Genomic DNA, 23,207 nt, shown 5'->3' with positions numbered 1-23,207 from the left:
GCTGCAAACTGACGTTATTGGGCTCGGCGTGGTGCGTTCTGCTCGTTAATTGATTAGTTAAAACATTGTGAAATCGGTTCCGTCTCCCTCCTCATCAGCAGGAACCACAGGCTGCTTTGCCTGTAAAGCGTGCTCTGCCCCATAAAGACAGAGCATTGTGGCAGCGCAAACTTTAAATAATAATCGTAACAATAATACATTTTAAACATTGAATTTAAACTTTAATCATAAGCGTCAAAGCTCCGGAAGCCTCGATGCTCTGCCTTCTGTCTATATTTTGGTCATTTTCGTTCATTTCCCAGAATCGGCCGCAGTTAAATCCACGCTTTTATTAGTGAACATGACACCGTGAATTTCACCATCCAACAGATGTCTGGAGCAACGTATAGGAAAAAAAAAAAAACACTGTACTCTTTGCCGCACTGCCAAACGTATGGTCTGGCGGGTACGCACAGCAATCCATCTCCTGGTTCAGTTGTTCTCCAGTACGTAGGCAATAGTTGCGTAACGTGTATAAGGGTCTGCCTTCATAGACTGGTTCCTTACTTGATGACAATACACACTCGATATCATTGCAGCTGACGAAGGACGGTCCCTGCGCCGTGACCGTGCATGATTTGCGTGTGGAGCAACGACAAACCTGACCATAGGTTGCGACGGGCCTCGCGCAGCAATACGGCTGTTGCCCGTAAGCGCACTCGCTTCCTGTGCGAGTCGCTGTACACTCTGGTGCGCATTTCTGAACACCTAGCCCAGTGTAATGGAGGCACGCTTTGTCTCACGCCGCGTACTGGCATTAGAGAGTTTTAATGCATCGTGCGCCATTGCCTTTGCGTACGTAAGGGATAGCACACCGCCTACGCTGTAACTCCGCGGCGTCCGTGCTACCAGACGACGTGGACGACACCTCGTGAGACGCGCAGTGCAGACACTGAGCGACAATCGGCATGGCGGAGTGGGCAAAAGCGTCTGCCCCTTGGTGGTAGCCAAAGTCGTGCTGAAGACCAGGAGTTAGGGGGTTAGGATCCTACTAGCGGCTCCGCTGTCTGAGGTTTTCCCAGGGTTTTCCGGCCGACTTTCCAGACGAATGTCGGCACAGTTCCCTCTGTAGTCGGCACAGGACGCACACCAACCCCTCCTATCCCGCACTCCCCCCTACTGTCTTCTTTCTCATCAGTCCATGTCTGTACGCCGCTCGTATAGCCACAGTTGCCTCGCGGCGCTAACACGGGATCGAAAAGAAGCACTCATTAGGGAGTTCTGACAGGTCGGAAGCGCTCTACGAAAACTATGCAACAATGGAAGCTGTCAAACCATAGATGAGTGAAGGAAAAGGAAGAGTTAGTAGGCTCCGGTCCGAGGAAGAAGAAGGAACACGGCCAAACACACAGCCACGCATCTACACTGACTACTACACAATGACTCCACTACAATGTCTACTGCTAACGAATACTACAATGCCTCTACTTGTCAATTACGCAAATAACCACGACATGCACGACGTTTGCCCTCGTGCCATGGAGCCGAAACAAGCGAACTTCAGCACCCCCACCACTTCAATCATCATTACTTTCTCCACCAACCTTCCCCACATTCCCCACCCAAATTGTCACGGTCAAGTTATAGTACCGTTGGACGTCCTCATAGCCCTGGCCGATCTCCCTTGGGGCTAATGGCCATTCTCCGTGGGACGAAGAAGAAGAAGAAGAAGAAGGAAGATATGCGCAAAGGCGCGAGGGAACTTTTTGTTTTTTTTTTTGTTTGACTGCTACCTGTAAGCACTGAATAAAGTCGCGGTGTTCGTTATGACAATTTGGGAGTCTTCCTATTTATAAGGCCTGGGCTACAAAAGAATTACAAGAAAATCTTGGTGCCGAAACCCGGGAAGAGACTACAGCTGGGAGATTTCGACTACCTACAGTGGAACATCGTGCAACTGCTTAGGCCTACGAGAGGAAAATGGAACGCAAAGAAGGCCTAAAGCGTCAACGCCGAGGGTTGCGCAGCGCTCTTTCTCGGGCTATCAACGAGGCTACGGAAAAGCTAGAAGAAGTTGATCTGCATGAGGAAGACATAGGAGTAGTGTCTGCTCGAGTGAAGAAGCATATGGAGAACTTAGAGAGAGTGGACGCCGAATTGGAGCTTCTGTGGTCCGCGGAAGAAGTCGAAGAGGAACAACAGGCGAGCTTTGAATATATTGATCGAGCCACGGAGATGTTGGCAAGATTGCAATTCAGACTAGGAAGGATAAATTCTTCGGGAACTGGCACAGATGGACTTCATTCAGAAGCGAGACCCATGGAAGGCACAAGGAGACCAAGCGTTGAGGTTAAACTGCCAAAATTGGACCTCATCAAGTTTAATGGGCAAAGAAAGAACTGGATGGCGTTCTGGGAGCAATTCCGACAGGTTGTACACGAGAACGCGAAATTGTCTGCGTGCGACAAGTTCAATTATTTAAGAACAGCGCTCACTGGCGAAGCAGCGTCGGCCATTTCCGGATTGCCTCCAACGGAAAGATGCTACGGAGACGCCCTTGAAATTCTCAAAGGTCGGTTTGGAAATGAGTCTCTGCAAATAGAGGACCACATGACCAGACTGATGGACTTGCAGCCTGTGAGATCACAGCAGGATACCAGAGGCCTCAGGAAACTTCACGACGAGCTGGCAGCGCATGTCAGAGCGTTGACTGCACTCGGGGTACCTGAGGAGTCTTTTTCATCAATGCTGTACTCCCTCATGCTGCGACTCATGCCTCAGGCGCTAGTTATCGATTTCAACAGAAAGGAGCTCGAAGCGGAGGATGAAGCTGCAATAAGGGACAGAAATGACCGAGGAGACGGCAGAATAGATTCAGGGCCTTCGGGAACGCAACACGTAACAAAGGTGAAGAACTTTATGAAGTTTCTGAGAGTAGAAGCTGAGTGCCGTGAAAGGTTGCTCGTTGCCCATGGTACAGTTGCAGTAACGCCACAGCCATCTCAGAAGAACGAGGACAAAAGAAAGTATACACGGAAACCAAAAAGACCGTCCTCAGCGTCTGCGTTGCTTCACACGACGGTACAGTCATCGGAATGTTTTTTCTGCAAGGCACGGGAACATTTGACTAAAGACTGCACTGCAGACATTCCGATGGACGAAAAATTACGGAAACTGCAAGAAAGTGGTAGATGCTTCAGGTGTACCGGAGCAAACCATATCTCGAAGAGATGTTGGCGGAAACTACAGTGCACGAAGTGCCAAGAGAGGCACGCTTCGTCGGTATGCAACCCGAAAGCTGACAAGTTGTCTACTGAGGACAAAAACTCAGACGGTTCTATGCAAATGAGCCTAGGGTTAGTAGAAGAGACATCGGATTCCGTGACGGTGCTGCAGACATCCGTTGCTTGGTGCAAAGGAGAATTAGGCAAGGCTAAGTGCAAGGTTATGTTCGACACAGGGAGTCAACGATCCTTTGTGACCGAAGAAGTCGCAGAGAGACTGAGATGCAGAACTGTGGGCAAAGAGAAATTGAGGATCGGTGTGTTCGGAGGACAAGGAGCGGAAAGGACTTTTCGACGTGTTTCTCTGAAGCTACAGAGTATGAGCTCTGACAAAGAGTACAAGATAGAGGTACTCGTGACAGACGTGATCAGTACACAAAGGACACCCACGCCAGGACCAGCAATCATAGACAGCATGAGAGAGAAGAACCTTGCCGTTGAACATCTACTCTGCAGAGAGAGTAGACAGCAAGTACAAATTCTCGTAGGGGCAGATCACTACTGGGATCTGGTCACAGGGAAAGTCGTGAGGCTGAGAAGTAGTTTACGAGCAGTAGAAACCCGTCTTGGATGGACGGTGTACGGAACCACAGCTGAAAGTGGTATCAGCGAACATTATAACCAGGCGTTGGTATTCAGACTGTCAGTCGACGAGTTGGAAAGAAGTTCATCGCTCGGTCAGTTCTGGGAACTCGAAGCCATTGGAATAGCCGCTGAAAAGGACAGTGGTGTGGAGGACTCTGTTCTACAACGTTTTAGGGAGACGGTAGAACAGAAAGATGGACGATATGAAGTGTCACTTCCATATAAGACGACGAGTAATCTGGGAAACAACCAGGAAGTTGCTTTGAAGAGGCTTGGTCAATTGACAAGGAGGCTTATCAGAAACGAAGAGATGATGGAGAGATACGATCAAGCAATAAGAATGTACAGTGAGAGCGGCATGGCTGAAAGGGTGTCGTTGACGGAGGGACAAAAGGTTTACTACATGCCACATCAAGCCGTCTTCAGGGAGTCCAGCAGTACAACCAAACTGAGAGTGGTGTTCGATTGCTCATCAAGCTATGGCAATGCGAAGTCACTGAATGACTGTCTAGAGTCTGGACCAAATTTGAACCCTGACGTAGTCGAGTTGCTGCTGAATTTCAGACTCAATAAGATTGCATTGGTAGCGGACGTAGAAAAGGCCTTCTTACAAATACAGGTGAAGGAAGATGACAGGGATGCCCTCCGTTATCTCTGGTATGCAACAAAGCCGAAAAGTGGAACCCCGTTACCTCAGATGCAATGTTGGCGCATGACGAGGGTGCCCTTCGGCACGACGGCGAGTCCGTTTTTACTAGCGGCAACATTACGCTACCATTTTGAGAAGATGAAGGATGAATATCCAGACACAGCGCAGCGCCTTGGCAAGCACATGTATGTCGACGATCTGGTGATTGGAGCCGGGGACGTAGATGAAGCAAAGAAGATCGCAAAAGAAGCGACGGAGATTCTAAGCCGGGCGCACATGAAACTGCACAAGTGGGCATCGAACGACATTGATGTACGAAAGTTCTTGCAAGCTGACTTGGAAGAAAGAAATTTAGGAGATGCGAAAGAGACGCAGAAAGTCCTAGGACTGACATGGGCACCAGAAGAGGACATCTTAACGTTTTCTAAGAACGATCTGTGGAGTCTACGGCAAGCCCGGAGTGACACAAAGCGATCAGTGCTACAAATGACAGCACGTGTCTACGATCCGCTAGGGATGCTGACCCCGTTTACCGTTCAAGGAAGAGCTATCTTCCAACAACTATGGAAGATGAACGTTGGATGGGACACTCCGCTGCCCTCTAATACACAACGGAGGTGGGACCAGTGGTGTTACGAGCTACAGTATCTGGAAGATATAAAGATACCAAGATACTATGGAGTAAACCAAGAGACAAGCGTCGTGCATAGTGAAATGCACATATTTTGCGACGCTAGTCCCACGGCGTATGGAGCAGTTGCGTATACCGTCATGGAAAACTCGTTACGTGAGAAAAGTGCAACATTCTTGATGGCCAAAGCCAGGCTTGCGCCTTTGAAAGAACTATCGATTCCTCGTCTGGAATTGATGGCATGCTTAGTAGGGGCAAGACTTGCGTCTTACTTGACGAAGAAACTTGAAGTCAGTCCATGTCGACTTCACTTTTGGACAGACTCAAAGATTGCTCTTTGCTGGATACGCGGAGACGCTCAGCGTTGGAAACAGTTTGTTCATAACAGTGTGCTTGAGATTCAGACATTAACAGCGGAAGGTGACTGGAGGCACTGCCGCACTAAGGAAAATCCTGCCGATATGTTAATAAGAGGCATCCCGACGAGGAAGCTTATTAACGCTGATCTATGGTGGAGAGGACCACGTTGGATTCTAAGCAGCGAACACAGATGGACTGTATGGACTACAGAGGTCGAAGACTTTGAGAAAGAAGAGTTGGAGGAAAAGGCATTAGTAGTCACGCTACAAGTACAGGCAGCAACAGTTTGTGATGTGGTGGAAATGGAAAAATACAGTTCAGCAAAGAAGCTACATCATGTGGTAGCCTGGATCCGGCGCTTCGCGGATAAACTCCAGAAAGCAACCCAGGAACGTGGATCTCTCACAGCAAAAGAGCTCCAACGAGCAGAAGACTATTGTACAAAGGTTGTACAAAGAAGGGCCTTTGCAGAAGAAATTTCTGCGATTCAAAGCGGGAAGCCGCTACCTGCGAAGTCCACGCTTCAAGGAAACAGGCTCTTTATCGATGGCTCAGGACTACTTAGGTTAAAAGGCCGTCTACAGGAAAGTGATTTACCATACGCACAGAGGCATCCAGTTGTTCTGCCAAAGAAAAACCACTATTCCGAAATGCTCATAAGGCAGTACCACTGGGATTTGCTGCATGCTGGAGTGCGAGACACGCTCGTACACTTACGTGAAAGATATTGGGTAGTACAAGGCAGACAGACGGTGAAGAAGATTCTAAAGCGATGCGTGGTATGCCAGCGATTTAACGCTAGAAGTTCCCAGCAAGAAGCAGCTCCTCTGCCTTCACCTAGAGTAACGAAATCTGAACCTTTCGAAGTGGTTGGTGTAGACTTTGCAGGACCGCTTGTGGTGAAGACGCAAAGGTCGACGAAGCAAATGTTCTTCGTTATATTCGTATGTGCCACTACCAGAGCGCTACATCTGGAATTAGTACAAGACATGGCTACGTCTACCTTTTTATTTGCTTTAAGAAGATTCATTGCGCGACGGGGAATTCCAAGGATCGTGTACAGCGACAACGCCAAAACTTTTCAGAAGAGTAACAAAGAATTGAAGAAACTGTGGGACGTTGTTAGCAGCGCTACGACAAAGGAGACAATTGCGGACTGGAGAATTCAATGGCGTTACAATGCTCCGTACGCTCCCTGGTGGGGCGGGTTTTATGAGAGATTGATAAGGTCAGTGAAGGTAGCACTGAAGAAGACGATCGGCGCAAAGTGTTTGAACGAGGTGGAACTCAACACTATCATCGCTGAAATAGAAGCAGTCCTCAATTCACGGCCGATCACCTACGTGTATGAAAACGAAAACGAACAGCCGTTGTCACCCGCGGAGTGTCTTGCAGGAAAGAGACTCGTGACCATCCCGGACTGCACTGCAGAAAGTTTGCCAGAAAACACAGCAACTAATCTGCAAAGGTTTTGGCAGCAACGGACGTCAAGTTTAAAAACATTTTGGGAACGATGGTACAAGGAGTACCTTACGGAGTTGAGAAACTTTTCCACCAAATCACGGGGACGGCAACTTCACGTGGATGATCTAGTAATCATCCGAAAGGAAAACAGTCCGAGGCAGCGCTGGCCAACAGGACGTATCGTCCGAAGCTTTCCGGGAAAAGACGGAAGAGCGCGGGTATTCGAGGTTCAGTTGCCCAACAAATCCACGCTCGTGCGCCCAGAAACTTTACTGTATAGGCTTGAGGTTTGAAGACCGTCTCAGGTTTCAAGTCTACAGTCGGTGTGAAGAAATTGGTTTCTTCCGGGGGGAGCATGAAGGAAAAGGAAGAGTTAGTAGGCTCCGGTCCGAGGAAGAAGAAGGAAGATATGCGCAAAGGCGCGAGGGAACTTTTTGTTTTTTTTTTGTTTGACTGCTACCTGTAAGCACTGAATAAAGTCGCGGTGTTCGTTATGACAATTTGGGAGTCTTCCTATTTATAAGGCCTGGGCTACAAAAGAATTACAAGAATGAGCAACGTGATGTGAGGCCAACTCAAGCGAATCAGCTGTGCTTGGTTCGTTTCAGGAATCGTTATCGAAAAGACATTCCAATCTGCTCAATCTACCAACCAGCTCGCGTGGCTCAGTGATGAGCGTGCTGGCCATGTCACATGAAGACTGGGAGGTACCCGGATTTGAATCCCGGTACCGGCTGTGCTGTATGGAGTTCTTCCTGGGTTTTCCTCAGACGCTGTCAGACGTATGTCGACACAGTTCCATTTGAAGTACGCCCAGGACGCACTTTCCCGCAAGAGCGTTAGATTCACTCACCTAACCTGGGACTCTCAGAGCTTCGGCCCCCGTGCCGGTCGCGGCACCCCAGGACCACGACACCGACAGCGCCTCACTCTTTCCCGCTCGTAAGGCTGGTGGATCGTTGTTCCTGTTCCTAACCAGCTGCGATTGTTCGCCAACGTGTGCCGTACCATGTACATGTTCAACCGTGCACGTCATCCACGGTCTCCCTCGCTGTCTTCTTCCAGTGAACTCGTGGGGTTCTTTTGATTTATCGCCGCTCCGCGTGTGAGGGGAAGTGATGTGGAGGACCGTGGACAACGACGAGGATGGACACGCGCCTGGAGCACCCTGTCCTCAGTTCCATCAGCGCGGCCATGGAGATAGGCCACCGCCATCTCCTCCCCGTGGCATACCATTATCGCCGGTCGGGGCTCATGTAGAGAAACAACACCTCCTCTAAACGTTTCTTCTTAGCCGAGGTAAAGAAACAAACGAGGGGGAGGGTCAGGGAGCCCCCTTCCGCGTCAGACATGCGTGACGCGACACGGCTACACCGGGTCTCCAAAAGTGCGTTAAAGAAATGACATCGTGTGTAAAAATTAAAACAACGCACGAAATATCTTTCTTAGTACATGTATGTCCGTTTGGGAGCGGAGAGCTCGGCAAATCACATGTGCGACTTTTCCTCTCATTTTCCCTCCACGGTTTGTTTGTGGAAATTAACAATAATATATCATTCGTTCATCATCATTTAAGGTAATGCGTGATACCTGCCTCCATATAAAATTCAATTACTTGCCTTGCCCACCTAAGACCCGTAACTCAAAACCGCTTAGAAATCTGAGCACACTTTAAAATCTGCGTAGAGCAGCTTGTAGGTTTCGATCAAGATTAGTATCCCGTCCAAAGAGTGTGTCTTGTCCAGACATGTACAACTTACTGCGCAAAAGTGTTTAAAATAAGATTTTAAGTAGTGCGCGGAAAAAGCATTTAAAACAAGAACAAATTATTCAAAACTTAAAGTAATATGAGTAGGGTACTAAATACCCCAAGAAGTGTTTAAGATACTCTTTAAAGTACTTCTGTACGTATTAGCAGTAAGTGAAACGCGTACTCTGAACGTGGCCGTGCAAATGAAAGCTGATGTGGTGTGATAGAAGAAAAAAAATGGGGATTTAAGTCACTACAAAGTCAGACTAACCCAAACCACTTAGCCGCAGTTAGCTGAAACAGAAAAAAGAAAAAGGAGAAAACCCAGTTGCTGGGGTGTGGGAGACAACCATCCCGAACTCCTGAACAGATGAAGGGAATAAACTTCATCCGCCATACTTAAACATATCTTTTATTTGCAAGGTATAGGTGTCATGTAATGTTTGGTGGACTTTGGTGAACTCAAGTAAATTTTGGTGATATGTCCTGACCCAAAACTTCGTAATCCCTCATGTCAGCTCGGGTCTTTCAACCTCTGGAGCGTGCTGATTGCTTTGGTGTCCAAGGAAATAAACGCCAGGATCCACTAGTACCTATCCACTGGGTATTCACCTGGCAATATGAATAGGAACTGCATGTTTCCTGACGAAGGGGTCGTGCTATTGGCAAGTAAGGCCAAGCGCGGGACCAGCCTATTGTAGAGGAGGATCAATGGCAGATTCGCGAATACCAAAAAAAAAAAAAGAAAGCAGAAGAAGAAAGGGGGAAGCTCCAGTGATCTAAAAATCTGGACACGCCTTAACGAGGAAGGAAATTATTTTGAGCACTGAGCAGCAAATACTGGAAAAAAAAAGAAAAAACAGTATTCTAAATACTATAAAAATACTTGTCGCGGAAAGTACTGGATAGAGTACTACAATATAGGAGAAATTATTTCAAAAACTACTTTGAGTACGTACTCAATATACGTACAAGCCTGATCGTGTCTCGCCCCTCATCGCAAGGGCGTGTGCATGACCGCAGTCTTTCAAACTAAACCGGAAATCAAATGTATAATTCGTTAAGTTTACATGAACCAAATGCAAAAGACTAATTTTACAATGAAACGGTTAAAGCGCAGCACCTTCTCCGAAAAAAGAAAAAAAATGAAGTTCTAAAATCAAACTTGCTGTTTGCTGCTATAGAGGAACGCAACCTCACATTTTCTCCTTCTTTCACAAAGTTTCGCGAGCAACGAACATAGTTATAAAAATAGAGTCCTTCGAAAGTCCCCAAAATATAAACTCTACATTCGAAAATTCGTCTTGGCGATGACCTTCGACAGTAACTACTTCGTTTTGTTACAACAAAATTAAATTCTCAGCAAAATAAATGGGCGCCATCCTTTTTTCTTCGCTCTTCTCTCTTTATCTGGGAAGCATGGACTAGAAGAGGCACGTGGAGAAACGATGTGATAATAGCCGCGCAGAGGCCATAAACCCAACGAGCAGCATAAATTTCGAGCATTTGCCTCGCTTCTTCCTCACTGCTTTTCGTGTCGGTCGGAAGAAGAGAAATTGGTGCGTCCCAGCACAAGTCACGGAATGTCTGAAAATACAAGGTCAAGCATTCATGTCACGCACAACGGAGGTTTCTTGCAGCTTCTGCCATCGCGTGTGGCTTGGAATTTTTCCCCTGAGATCATAAGTTAGCTGCAATTTGTCGTTTGTTTTGAGTGGCCTCCCGTTATAAGGATTCCTCACGTAAACACCACCAGAATTGGTTTGGCGCCTTTCCAGCGCACGCCAAAGGAAGTTCTATTACACAAGGCACACAATAAGCAAAAAAAGAAAGGAAATGTACGGAGTGATTAAGCAATTGCCACGTAATCCAATCGGGCCGATAAAATACGATGGAGCGTTCACATCTCCTAATACGCGTAATAATTTTCAGTCAAGTTTTAGTGCGCATTTTGAACGCGTGGAGGTCGATAAGATTTAAATTTCCAGAATAAACTCGCCACACACATTTCGAACGTCTCTACGAAGTCAAAAGTCGTCGTGGCATCAGTCTTCGGTTCGCGTTCGTTATTGGCGGTTTGGGAAACAGCGGTCTCACAGCTACGGCTTCTTGAATCTGTGTAAACAGCCATCGTTATTTATGTTCCGGGCTTTGGCTTACTCTACAGCAGGGAACAAATCGATCACCAAGAAAATAGAAATCAGGGAGCTCACGAACATTTCGCCCCCATGCGACCAAGTTGTATTTAGACCCAAAATGCCATTGCGTTCAATAAATTTCCTTAAACAACAAGAACATGCAACTGCGGAGGCGACGGCAGCCTATAATTTCTTGGGGAACGACAAACAGTGCCTCGAGCAACCACTACGGTCTGTGCGATATGACTAGCTCGCGGAGCAGGCCTATGTACGCCTAGGAGACAGCGGCTGAGCAGCTGATAAGACTGACGGGTGGATCAGTCAGTGGCTTGTCGTCTGCAAACGTAGTCAACTGCCGAATCATTCCTGTGCACGATTGTCGTCCGCCACGATCGATGACAGACCAGTCCGGAACCTTGCCATTACAAAACGAATTACAAAATGCAATGTTACAGAACAAGCTGTTGAGTATTTCACAACAAAAGGCTGAACGTCCACCTTCTCTTTCTCTCTCTATTTCTTCGAAGCTATGCCAGCCCGAGCAAGCGCTATTCAATGCCACTGGGCAGCATTTTGTGACGTCCTGGCATTACGAAGACGGCATTTTCTTCCAGAAAGCGTTGACATCGTACACCTTTCTAATGCGTTTCCTTCCTGCTTTCGTGAATGCATTCAATATGCGAACCTTTAGTACAAGTCATTTATATTGCATGTGTCTTTTCTACGTCATCCTCTATCACAGAAACGCGTACGCCACGCGCTTTCCCCAAACAGTATCCCTCTATATCACACCGTATTCATAACCGTATCACTCTGTGCAACGGCTGGCCTTCGTCGTGTCGTGTGGTTACGTTCTGTGTTGAGGGTGTAGCCGTTATCTCTGCAACCACCACAACCGCGCAGTGACATTTCCCTTTCCTTTGTACCGAATTACGCGGACGACCCGAAAACCGCGTCCCGGCTAGCCACTCTGCAAATGTAGTTATGTACCCGCTCGTCAATCTTCTTCACGAGCAGCAATTATTCGGATTAGTATTCCGCAGGCGTCACCGTTCCACGTGTGAATCGTGTGGCGCGACTTTTGTGCGAATGACACAGCAGTGTTCAAGAGGGAAAGGGAACCGGACTAGGCAGCAATCGATTTATATTCATTCTGCATGCAATTACTCGGGTGATCACAGTTGTCTGGCGACGTAATGCCACGAATTATGATTATTAATTATTCGGGTGACAAATGGCACGACATGCTGGCCACGTAGAATTATAACTCTCTGCCAATAACTTTCGCATTGTCTTCTTCTTCTTTCAACATTTAGATGTATCTGAATGCGAAAGACACAAGAACTCGGAAGGAGCAAGAAGTAAGAACGTGGGCACGAAACACCGGTCCGTGTCACAGCAGTGCTGTGGAACATTGCAAGGACGTTGGGGATAACCGTTAGAATAAATCATTGGCAGCAGAGGGAAGTGAAGAAAACAGCCAGTGTCCAGAACAGTAACGATATGCAGGAAATCTAACAGTGAGGCCTTCTTTAATATTCACAAGCTTTCATGTAGTAGTTTCTTCAGGCACCTGAAGAAATGTAGACTACTACATGAAAGCATGTGAATATTAAAGAAGGCTTCACTGTTGGATTTCCGACAAATTATTCAGGAAGACATGGGGTAATAATTAAAAGGTGTTCATGCGTGTTCATTGTTGAATCTCGCTGTCTGTGCTCTTGGGCTTGTCGGACTAGTTAGCGGAATAAAGTTGCCTACAGTGGTTGTCTCAAACGTGCATTCCAAATGAGAACTACATAGATGTCGGGGTTTCGTATTCATCATTTGAAAAGCACAACTATATATCGCACGCTATTTCTCGATACTGCTTTGAGCGACATATCTCAACACAACCAGCAGTTTCATTCCTACACTTTTAGCATACATGTAAATACTATACAACATAACACTATATACATATTGCTATATGAGTTTGCGACTATTTGCACTTTTCGTGCTCACATATGTGACCTTAATGTATGTAATGTGATCGTAATGTAATGCCGTAATTACTGCTCCCTCTGCAGTGGCACATTGAACATTTAGTACGCCACACAACGTAACCTCACAAAACAGTTCGAAATGCTCCTGATGCAACTGTCATCACATGTCTGGTTGGTCAGGAGTATTTTTTAAGGCCATAATTTTGTGTATCCGCGGCTGCAAAATTACACGATCCCCCTGATGCCACGGGCCATTATATACGTATGTATACAGTCGCAAACGTATTAGTATACGTAAAGTAAATCTTCTAGTATACTAGAAGACTTACTGCCGTCCTGATTGCTATTTTCTGGAAAACACAGTGTTCTTATTTGGATGTTCTTTACTGGAAAACGCGGAACAAAGCTCATACACGCAGCGACTAAATCGAAATGCATAATTTACTAGATGAAGGATTCATTCACCCTTGTCTGTTTCCATGTGTCTCAAAGCACTAAGAAAAAGAATATGAAGTTTCTTTAAACGAAACGATGTAATCAATGATGTTCAATACTTTGGTTGCTCTCTCGTGTTTTATCGTATTGAATACGTAGTGCTTCCCTCTCTGTCCCAATTGTCGATGGAAAGCAGTTCAGGTTTAGGATTGAAAGAATTCTTATTTATGTACACATATTGAACATAATCGTTCAATAGGATTGCTCGGTCAAAGCTTGTAATGCAATCTCTGCCGTCCGGCTTGACTGCGAACGAAGAAATTGGGGGTACTTGTGTAAAGCAGAAGAAAAAAGAGACAGCAATACAGACGTTAAATGGACTCCAAAATTCAGGGCTGGAAACAGGCATTCGTGAATCGTTCCACGTTACAGCTCCCTGTCTCGATGGGTTGGTTCCGCATATTTCAATTATCTGCAAGTCCCTTGCATAAAAGTCTTTCTACGTGACATATTCATTGCTTTGCGCACCTTTAGCTTTTTACTTTTGCTCGGTACAAGTACACTTCTTACGAACATTTTTATCTCGAAAGGGAGACTCCGCAACAAAAAAAAAGTGTTGTAGTAACAGTGCGACGTCAATCCACACCATATCAGGTTTTCTTTTTTGTCTTTTTTTACACAGTTTCTCATCTCCAGATTGCACAGATAATTAGGAAACGAATATTTTCCTTTGAGTGACTCGGCGATCCTCCACGGAACAGCGATCCAGCAACACTGGGCTTCACCTTACCTGTACACTTCACGTGCGTCTTTTTGTAGGTTCCGTACTCCCATTCTTTTGTATACTTTACAACGATGACTCGTGCAGCAGATGACAGCAGATGACTCGTCATCCATGTCGCACGAAGAAGTTACCAAGCGCGTGCGCAAAACCAAGTAAACAGCCAATGGGCCGCACGAGACTACCAGTGACGTCATGCAGGGTCTAGGCAACGCCCCCTAGATACAGAGGGCCTGCTTGTTGCCTCCTGTCCCTCTTTCGCCACGTCGACATATAAAGTCAGAATTCGTCCGCTACCACGATTCGCCGTTCTGTGAATTCAAGAAATCTCAGATGATTGCACCTAACTTTGAACCTGTAGACTTGAATCTGTAGACAAAAAGTGCAACACGCTTTCCAGAAAATTAATATTGAGTAAGATATATGGGGCCGTTTTGCGCTTTATTTCAAAGTTGTCCCAATTAGTACGCCGGGACGTTCAGTCACTAGTCGCAGACGACGATGGTTCGTCTCCTGGCTGCGACCGCTGAAAGCAAGTTCGTGATTGGCTACGACCCTTTGAAAATACGATCCTAATTGGCTGACTCCTAGTTGTTACGTCACCTGGACGAGTGAGCAGGCTTTCTCTATCTAGGTGGCGTTGGTCTAGGCGGCTGGACAGGGGAGCCTTCAGAAGTTTCGGTTTCGATATAAGCTTCCCAGCTCTTTTGTCAACTAACAAGTTCCCGACCGCTAAACCAACTTTGTTTCTTATTTCTGAAGACTTTACCTAACTTATTTACACAACGACTATAAGAACTTCGAATTGTCCCGGGGTATCCCCTTAAGGGGCCGTGTACGAGCTGAACGGCCGCACCAACTGCACCGCTTCCCTCGTTGCATTTTACCCCACGTCCAGTCTCTTTTGCGAGAGCGCGACGTTTTAGATGTGGCAGCAGTGCGCATTTAGGGGGTGTTGTTTCCAATGCAGCCCCCAATAGACGGATTATCTCCGATGAACAGAAGGATTACCCATTGTGTAGGGTACACCACTAGAGGGCAGGTGTTGTTTCCAATGCAGCCCCCAATAGACGGATTATCTCCGATAGGAACGTCTTGCAATTCCAAATCATGCGGCGCGCACCCACCTTCGGCATCTCCATTGCACTTTTCGAGGCCTTCCCGGTTTGTCTCACGATTGTATGCGGGAGGCCTGGCCAGGATGCCCTACTATGTCCTGAGTGGCTCCGTGGACGGGGTGTGACCACCCTCTCCACGTGCTGCTTTTGCGATCAGATTGAAACTATTCAGGACATATTTTATGAATGACGATTATCCAAACTCTTTCAGACTCGAGTTGGGAGGAGGGTATATTTATTCAAAAAAAAGGATAAAATAAGGCAAAGAGCCGGCTTGCTATTCCCCCAAAAAAGAAGAAAAAGGAAATAAAGAAAAAAGTTAAAGGGGGTAGAACAACGTGACAACGTCAGAGGCTGTTCATGAGTTCTGAGGCTCTGAGAAAGCGGAGGAGAGCGGTGGTGATAGCCCACTGGTTGGGATGCAGGACGGGACCAAGCAGAGTGGCCATGATGCAATGTTTGCTCAGTTGTAATGCGATGTAAAGATGCTCGTGCATGTCGTTTCCTTTACGGTGTGCTCAAGCGTATTCGCATTCCGCTATCACGTGTACGGATTTCCACGTGTACGGATTTTATTAGTTTTAAGAGATGACTATTCTGTAATTCTCTTACGTTCGTTCCTTGCTAAAAAGATACTTCAAATCCAAACAGGTTTGGGGAGATATGTATAGAGTCTAATCTCTTTCAAATGATAGGTCTGCTTCCGGCGGAGTTCAGTTATACAATGTTATGGAACACCCAAACGAGGCACTAAACGATGTTCCGTAAAGAAACAAAAGGCACTCACATTATTTGCTCACTGTAGAGGGTAGCAGAACCAGTTCGTGGAAGTGATCTATAAAGGAACAAAATGGAATGAGTTCATCGTGGCATGGAAACGCTGATTGCATCAGTGGGCTGTCTCCCCATCAGGGAAGCTATGGGGAGGGGGATATATTTATGAGACCAAAGGGACAAAAAGGGGGGAATTTCAGCCAAACGGAGTGTCGGCTTGCTATTCCGCAAAGAAAAAAGGAATATAAATGAAGCTATGGATTACACACAGTGTCTTGCTGTAGCGCTAATATTTCCTTGCAACCTCTGCATCTGGGCCTCCTCCACCCGTCGGGACGTAATCCAGCGTCGCTTGCAAGGTGCTTTGGACACTATCGTATCTTACCTCTCCGACCGTGGTCGTTCTATCTCACCTAGCAAGACTCTTGCCATGGCATTCACCCGCCGATCCTTCCGCAAATTCCCCCTCCGCGTTGACGGCCAACAGCTCGCCTTCGTACGTCATCACTAATACCTGGGCATAACCATTGACAGGGAGCTGACCTGGTCCAAGCACGTCAAGGCCCTGTCTACCAGGGTGACTACCATCGTGAACGTCCTCCGCCGGATCTCTGGTTCGTCCTGGGGCCCATCATACCCTGACCTTCGCCAGGTGCATACCTCACTCGTCCTAGGGCTCCTGCGTTACAGCTTACCGGTATTGCACGGTCTAAGTTCAACGACAGAGCGCGAACTTTTGAACATCCAGGCGCGAAGCCTTCAAGTGTGCCTTGGTGTCCCCAAAACGACCGACACCTTCCTGGTCTTGGCTGAGGCGAAGGAGACGCCAGCCCACGTCCTACGCGACATGGAGACTCTGCGCGCATGTGCGCGGTACCGCACACGACATGCTGCCCACTACCTACGGGACATTCACCTACTGTATGAAAGCTCAGGTTTCGGGGCTGCTGTTTGCAGGCTGGCACAGTCTCTTCCGCCCCCTCCGTCGCGCCTGCTATACGCTCCACCTTTGTGGACCCTCGAGCTGCCTCCGACGGACCTGCATATTCCCGACATGTCTCGCAAGACGACACTCCTGTCCTCGCTGCGCGCCAGTTTGCTCTTGACCATTTGAACTCTGTCCACGGTCAGCGTAAAGGAATTTTCACAGATGGCTCGGTTGTGTACGGCGCGTCGTCTGCAGCTTTCTACATACCTCACAGCGATACTACGCAGACTTTCAAGCTGCCGCATGAAACTTCATCCACCGAAGCGGAACTGACAGCCATCTATGAAGCGCTCAACGCCATATCCGGTTCACAGGCCGACTCGTGGTCCATCTTCACGGACAGCAAGTCAGCATTGGAGACCTTGGCGTCGTACCGGTGCAGTGCTATTTGCGATCTCCGCACGGTTGTAATCGCCAGATACAACGAGCTCTTGGCTTCCGGCCACAGCGTACGGCTCCAGTGGGTACCCAGTCACGTCGGGTTGCCCGGAAATACCCGTGCCGACATTGCTGCGAAACGTGCCCATACCACGGCTGCCTTGAGTCTCAGCATCCCGCTTTCAATGTCTGCCTGCCTGCTCCAAATACGTCGCTTGCGCTCTCGCTGTGTCCAAGATTTCACAGAACGTGCCATCTCGCCCAATCCATTTCTGCACTCCATCGACCCAAAAATGCAATACATCCCTCCCCCAAACATCACGAGGAGGGAGGCGTCCGTTATCCACCGTCTTCGGTTAAGCGTGGCTCGAACGCCAACACGGCTTTTCCAACTCAACACGCTTGACACCCCTACATGTGCAGCCTGCTCTACCGAGGGCAACACTTCCCACCTACTCCTCCACTGTCGCCTGTTCGCCGCTCCCCGTGCCACTCTGATGGAGCGGCTAGCTGCCCTAGGGCTGAGGGAGGTCACGCTGGCAACGCTACTGGGACCTCTGCAACGCCCCATTCAGTGGCGCGTCGGAAGGGAACTCGTACGCTTCCTTACCGACACAGGGCTCGCGCTGAGCCTGTGACTGCGCCTCTTCTTTCGCTCTTTCCGATTTGTCTTTCTTTTTTCTTCTTTCTCTTTATTTTTTCTTTTCTCCCTTTTCCTTTTTGTAAGCGGGAATAGCAAGTCGGCTGCTGGAGCCAGGCTAACCTTTCCCCTCTTTCGTGTTTTTTGTTTTGTTTTGCAATAAACCTATATCCCCCCCCCCTTGCAATACACAGATTGTTAATTAAACGATAAATCGATCGCTTAATTAAGCGCTGTAAGTCTGTGCAGTCTACTCGATGTTGTAATAGCAGGTTTTAGTAGATCGGAAGGCGTTCATGATAACGGTTCCAGCCCGGGTGCGCTCCCGCTCTACGAGCAGCTACAAAGAAGCCCTGGTAGCAGTCAGGAAGGCTGAACGCAAGAGGAAGCCAAAAAAGAAACGCGCGTCTACGCCAAGTATAACGGGTTCACGCCATCCGCCTACCAACAGCCCTGCCCCTGAGAAGCATCCCTCGTGGGCGGACAGCACAGGGGTGACACAAACCCGCCATTGTTGTAACTACCCTCAAGCGGGTGCTTTTGGCAAAACTGCCATCTTGTCCTGGTCGTACGTCATAGAAAACGTCATTTTGACGTCATGTGACTTTGTTTACATGTCGCTTTGCCGGTTACCGATATATTTTCGTCGTCATAACACCAAGAGATGAACGTATTTTGCCAGCGTAAACTATGCGCTGCTTCTTCTGCAACATGGTAGCCCATTTCGCCTTAGTTTAAGTACATCGCATCGGCTCAGTGAGTCTTAACGCGCGGTCGTCATCACATCTTTGGAAGTTGTCAACAGTACGAGGCATTATATGTAAAACTGCGCGATTTACTGCGAGATTATCGGATAAAAATAATTACCGTGATGGAAAGACATCCAAAACGTCGTGCAGCAACAACAACCGCATTGTTTACAAACGGTTTGGCCGCCTATCACGGGGGCCGCCATCTTTAAGGTCACGTGTGCCTTGACGTTTGCTATGACGTGCGACCAGGACCTGTCCAGGATGCATTGCGTTCCCACAGCACGCTTTCGTCTATGGAGCAATACATTGGATGCCACCCCTGTGGCGGACAGCGACTACCCTCCGCTCCCGCCGCGCGATCCTCGAGCGGCCGCTTCAAAACGCACAGCGGCTAAGCATCCTGTACCTGCATTGCCAAGCTACACCCTGTCCCCGTCCTCCTCATCCCGTGCCGCCCTAGACCGAACACGCGGCGAGGACGTCGCATCGGTCATATTAAAAAGGCCATAGTTACTGCGTGCCCTAACTGCACCGTTCTCACAGAAGTTCAATCGATCCTAGGCCTTGAAAATCTCATCGCCCCCTTTCTCCTGGCGGACCAGAGCAGGAACTGAGCTCATCCAGCCTCGGCCTCACCGATCCGAACTGACTGACACAGGGCTCGCGCTGAGCCTGTGACTGCGCCTCTTTTCTCTCTCTCTCTTTTTTTACGCGGGAATAGCAAGTCGGTTTTTGGAGCCAGGCTAACCTTTCCCCTCTTTTTGTTTTGTTTTTCTCTTTGCAATAAACCTATATTCCCACCCCCACCCCCCGGTTCCAGAAACACGATAAGCCGTTCCTCTTATCTTCAGAACTCATGAACAGCATGTGAGATTGTCACGTTTTTGTACTCGCTTTCCTTTTTCTTTTATTTTTATTTTTAAAGGAATAGCAAGCCGGCTCTTTGCGTGGCTATCCTTCCCGTTTTCTCCTTTTCTTTTTTAATAAACATATCCCCCCTTTTATCCTTTTGAAGTGGATGGCACCGCGTTGCTCATTTTCTTTATTTCGCCACTTCCTTTGTCGTATCGACTAAAACAAATGTTTGTATTAGCAACGCACAGTAGGCGATAGCGGCGCCAAAACACACAGGACTAAGCCTACAAAGACTGCGCTGAACTTACAAGTGAAGTCCATTTAAACCACGACGCGTTTAAACGCCCCATTTTTCCCTTATGTATCGTGTAGTTTATGTGCAATGCTTCCGGTCCACTGAAATTCCCTAATGTACTGCTTTCGACACGCCTGTCTAAGATCGACAACTCACGGTTTATCCTGTTTGAAATCTCTAGGTGTTGCAAGATTGTTTCTTCGGACTAATAGATCCGTACGGCATACTGCCCACCCTCAAACGCAATAATGGTACAGCTCCTTCGGGGCCGGCCAAGGCAACACGGGCTGCTGTACATTTCATTTAAGATTTTAGACAAGTGTGTCACAAGCAGTACCTTCATGCCCCAACAAAATGTCGTTCTTTCACGTCACGAAGTAGCATTTAATGCCATCATCATTACTACCGCTCATATAGCAGCTCCCGTGGCATAGTGGTTAGGATGATCGCTTTCCATGCCGAGACTGGAAGGTGACACGGGTTCGAATCCTGTCACCGCGGCTGTGCTGTCTGAGGTTTTCCCTGAGTTTTCCGAAGACTTTCCAGACGAATGTCGGCACAGTTTCCCCTGAAGTCGGCCCAGGACGCTACTAACTTCCCTGTCCCCCACTCCTTCCTGCTGTCCTCTCTCCATCTGTCCACGTGTGTAATTCGCTCGTAGCCACAGTTGCTTCACAGCGCTAACACGGCATCAAAAAAAAAAAAAAAGAACATACCGCTTATATAACATGGGTGAGTCTTATTATCACCCACTCTATGAATCCTGCACTCCTCACCTCCCGTATCGACTGCAGAGTTGCAGACGCTACAAAACGGAAATAAGGGCCATCTTCTCTAACGGAATCACTTGAGTGAGAGTCAATCATTTAGACAAGGTAGGAGCGTCCAAAGGAAGCCCACATACCCTCATCGAACTCAGACCGGTGTCGATTTAGGGTACGTGACTATCCTTCCAGCACATCATTAGTCGGGTGTCAATAATATATCCGCAATATAGCAGAAACTCCACTCCGTTGCGTTAAATGAAGAACCCCCATCATCGTCACAGGCGTAGCGTGTCATCATCACTTTTCTATCATTTATTGTTGTTGTTGTTGTTGATGTTGTAGCGTGCTGGCATTTTGAGAGCTGCTTCCGTGAAGCGCGAAGAAATTATGTTGCTATATCGCAAAGAATATTGGATAGGCGATATACCGTGACTCTGATTCGCGTCGCAACTTCGAAGAAATCGTGTAATATCAGAAATTGCAGTTTTCTGTCGTTTCCGTCGGTGTATCTTATCTTACTGCTTTATCTGACGTGTGCGAAATTGGCGTTGTAGCCCGGTCCGAAAAAGGCCCGAACACCGATAGTCAGTCGTACCACTACAGTTCACCTTAACATGGCAATAACGTGGAAGTGTATTACTATGAAACCGTCCTATCTTTGGGTTACAACTTCGTCTTACGAGGCACGGTAATCAAAACACTGATAGGAGGTGCAATACCTTTCTTAACATGTCCTCTTTTTTTTTTTTTTCGTTTTTTCGCGGGTGTGCCAGAGAGTCAATAACATCTGGCTGTAAATCAAAACGAGTGTCCGCTGCCTTACTTATCGAACGTCTCCGGAAGCGATTCTTAATGTTTTATGGGAGACTGGATCGTCTTAAGGGCCGTCAGACGTTCACCATGGAAGGGTCGCAGCCTGGTTTATGAGCAGCGATGCTGAATTTATCGCACCTTTTACGGTTTGCCGTAGCCAATACGTGACGTGGATTTGCGCTTCGGCGTGAACGTGGGAATAACCGTAGGATTTTCCTAAACAATAGGAGTGATTTTTTTTTTTTTTTTTTTTTTGCGGCTAACACGCACTTCGACGACGTGACAAAAAGGCCACATAAACTCTTCGGAAAATCCCGTTTGGTGATGGCGCGAAGCTTGCGGAGAAGCCTCTCACTGAACGTTTAGAGAGAACTTTACAGTTTCCTTGATTTTGATGATGGCGAGTAGCGGGTGATTGATCGCGTCGGGGAGACACTCTACCCTATTGCTCGCGGTGATTTCGTGAAAATGTAATAGTGAGCTTCATGGTTAAGGTACATGTTCTACAGTGTCCAGAAAAGTGGGAAGTGCTTTTGAGCATGACGTTGGTCAGCTCAATTTTACCATTGACCAAGTAACTTCCTCATGGTCAGAGGGTGAGAGTCTACCCGATTTAAAGATATTGAAGTGTCGTCCTGAACCGGCCACTGGCAGTGCGGGCAATACATGATATTCTCGGGTAAACATAAAGAAGTCCCCACCACAACTTCCGGTGCCACGAAGACGTCCTGTCCTTCCGCAACTAATAAGGACGTTCGGAACCGGCCGCCATGCGGAATTATATCATTCGTTTTCCTGATTTGTTGAGGCACACGCCTTTTTGTGGCAATTTGAATTGCCACAAAAAGGCGTACACGACCCACTCGGTCCTCAAATCAGAAGCGATAACTGTATCAGTCGACGCACTGGTTGGCGCAGAGCGCCTTTGCTGTGAAACCGGTTGTCGTTTGGGCCAGTCTTGGGTAAGTTACTTCTAAAAAGTAACTGAGTTACAGTTTATCTGCCAAAAATAGTAACTAAGTTACAGTTACTTTCTTGGTCGAGTAACTAGTTACAGTTACTGAGAGAAAGTAACTTAGTTACATTACAGTTACTTTTTATAAAACTGACAATGAGAGGGTGATACAATTGTTAAAAACATACATTTATTTACATTTACTGAAGTGCGATAAAAGTTGTGTTGCACTTAACCAGAAGCAGTATACGTTAATACGCGGTTATCACACACGGAAAAATACGCCCTGTGCATGCGACCTGGCGCATCGGGGTAAAAAAGAACAGCATGGTGATACGCACGCGTTTCGTAGCGTGTAGAGAGAGAGACATACACAATAACAAGGAACTCGCCTCAAGATGCTTTTTCAGGTTTGAAGTTGACGTCCTGTTTGCCGAGTACGTCTTATTCGATAGCTTGCACTTTACAATTGAATTATTCTCGTCCTTCATTGATAAAAACTCGAAGGTTGCTTCATAGTGCGTCCACTGAAGCTTATGAGAGCAGCAACCGGAGCAGGATTAGCCATTGCACTGGTCGGAGCGCAAGTGGGCTGAGCGGAAAGTTTCTCTTTGTGCATAATCATTCCCTTGTCCATATCCACAGGAGGCAGGATCCCGTGCTAGGGCAGTGACACTGTTACTCACATATGACTCACTCCGACCGTTAAGGGTCACTAAATTCAACTAATTTCTGTTTGCAAAGCTGGAATTCCATGCTTGGTCAAGAGCCCAAGGCACGGAGCACATACCGATTACGGATAAGAGGAAGGAAGACACTGTTAGGGGGAAG

General features: G+C 47.4%; 2 protein-coding genes across 8 annotated transcripts in view; one reads left to right on the top strand and one right to left on the bottom strand.

The window, feature by feature from the left end:
* LOC135388830 (gonadotropin-releasing hormone II receptor-like) overlaps positions 1–23,207 on the bottom strand; it is a 774,956-nt gene that overhangs the window by 523,647 nt on the left and 228,102 nt on the right. For 6 of the 7 annotated variants that reach the window (XM_064618671.1, XM_064618668.1, XM_064618672.1 and 3 more), the window contains one exon: positions 15,947–15,994. The exons of the other annotated variant lie outside the window; for it this stretch is intronic. The gene's annotated coding sequence lies outside the window, so the exon portion shown is untranslated. The remainder of the gene's footprint in view (positions 1–15,946; positions 15,995–23,207) is intronic. 7 annotated transcript variants of the gene reach the window in all.
* LOC135389743 (uncharacterized) lies at positions 1,960–7,245 on the top strand. Its single transcript, XM_064619775.1, has one exon. It carries the CDS (start codon positions 1,960–1,962, stop codon positions 7,243–7,245), a length of 5,286 nt encoding a protein of 1,761 aa, XP_064475845.1.

This window comes from Ornithodoros turicata, chromosome 3 (genome assembly GCF_037126465.1).
Source record: "Ornithodoros turicata isolate Travis chromosome 3, ASM3712646v1, whole genome shotgun sequence".
Taxonomy (NCBI): domain Eukaryota; kingdom Metazoa; phylum Arthropoda; class Arachnida; order Ixodida; family Argasidae; genus Ornithodoros; species Ornithodoros turicata.
The sequence above is the reverse complement of the archived record's forward strand: the minus strand, read 5'-3'. Positions and strand labels throughout refer to the sequence as shown.

What these genes read in the sequence shown, in the direction of transcription:
- LOC135389743 (XM_064619775.1), top strand. Translation starts at nt 1,960, where the DNA reads ATGGAACGCAAAGAAGGCCTAAAGCGTCAACGCCGAGGGTTGCGCAGC.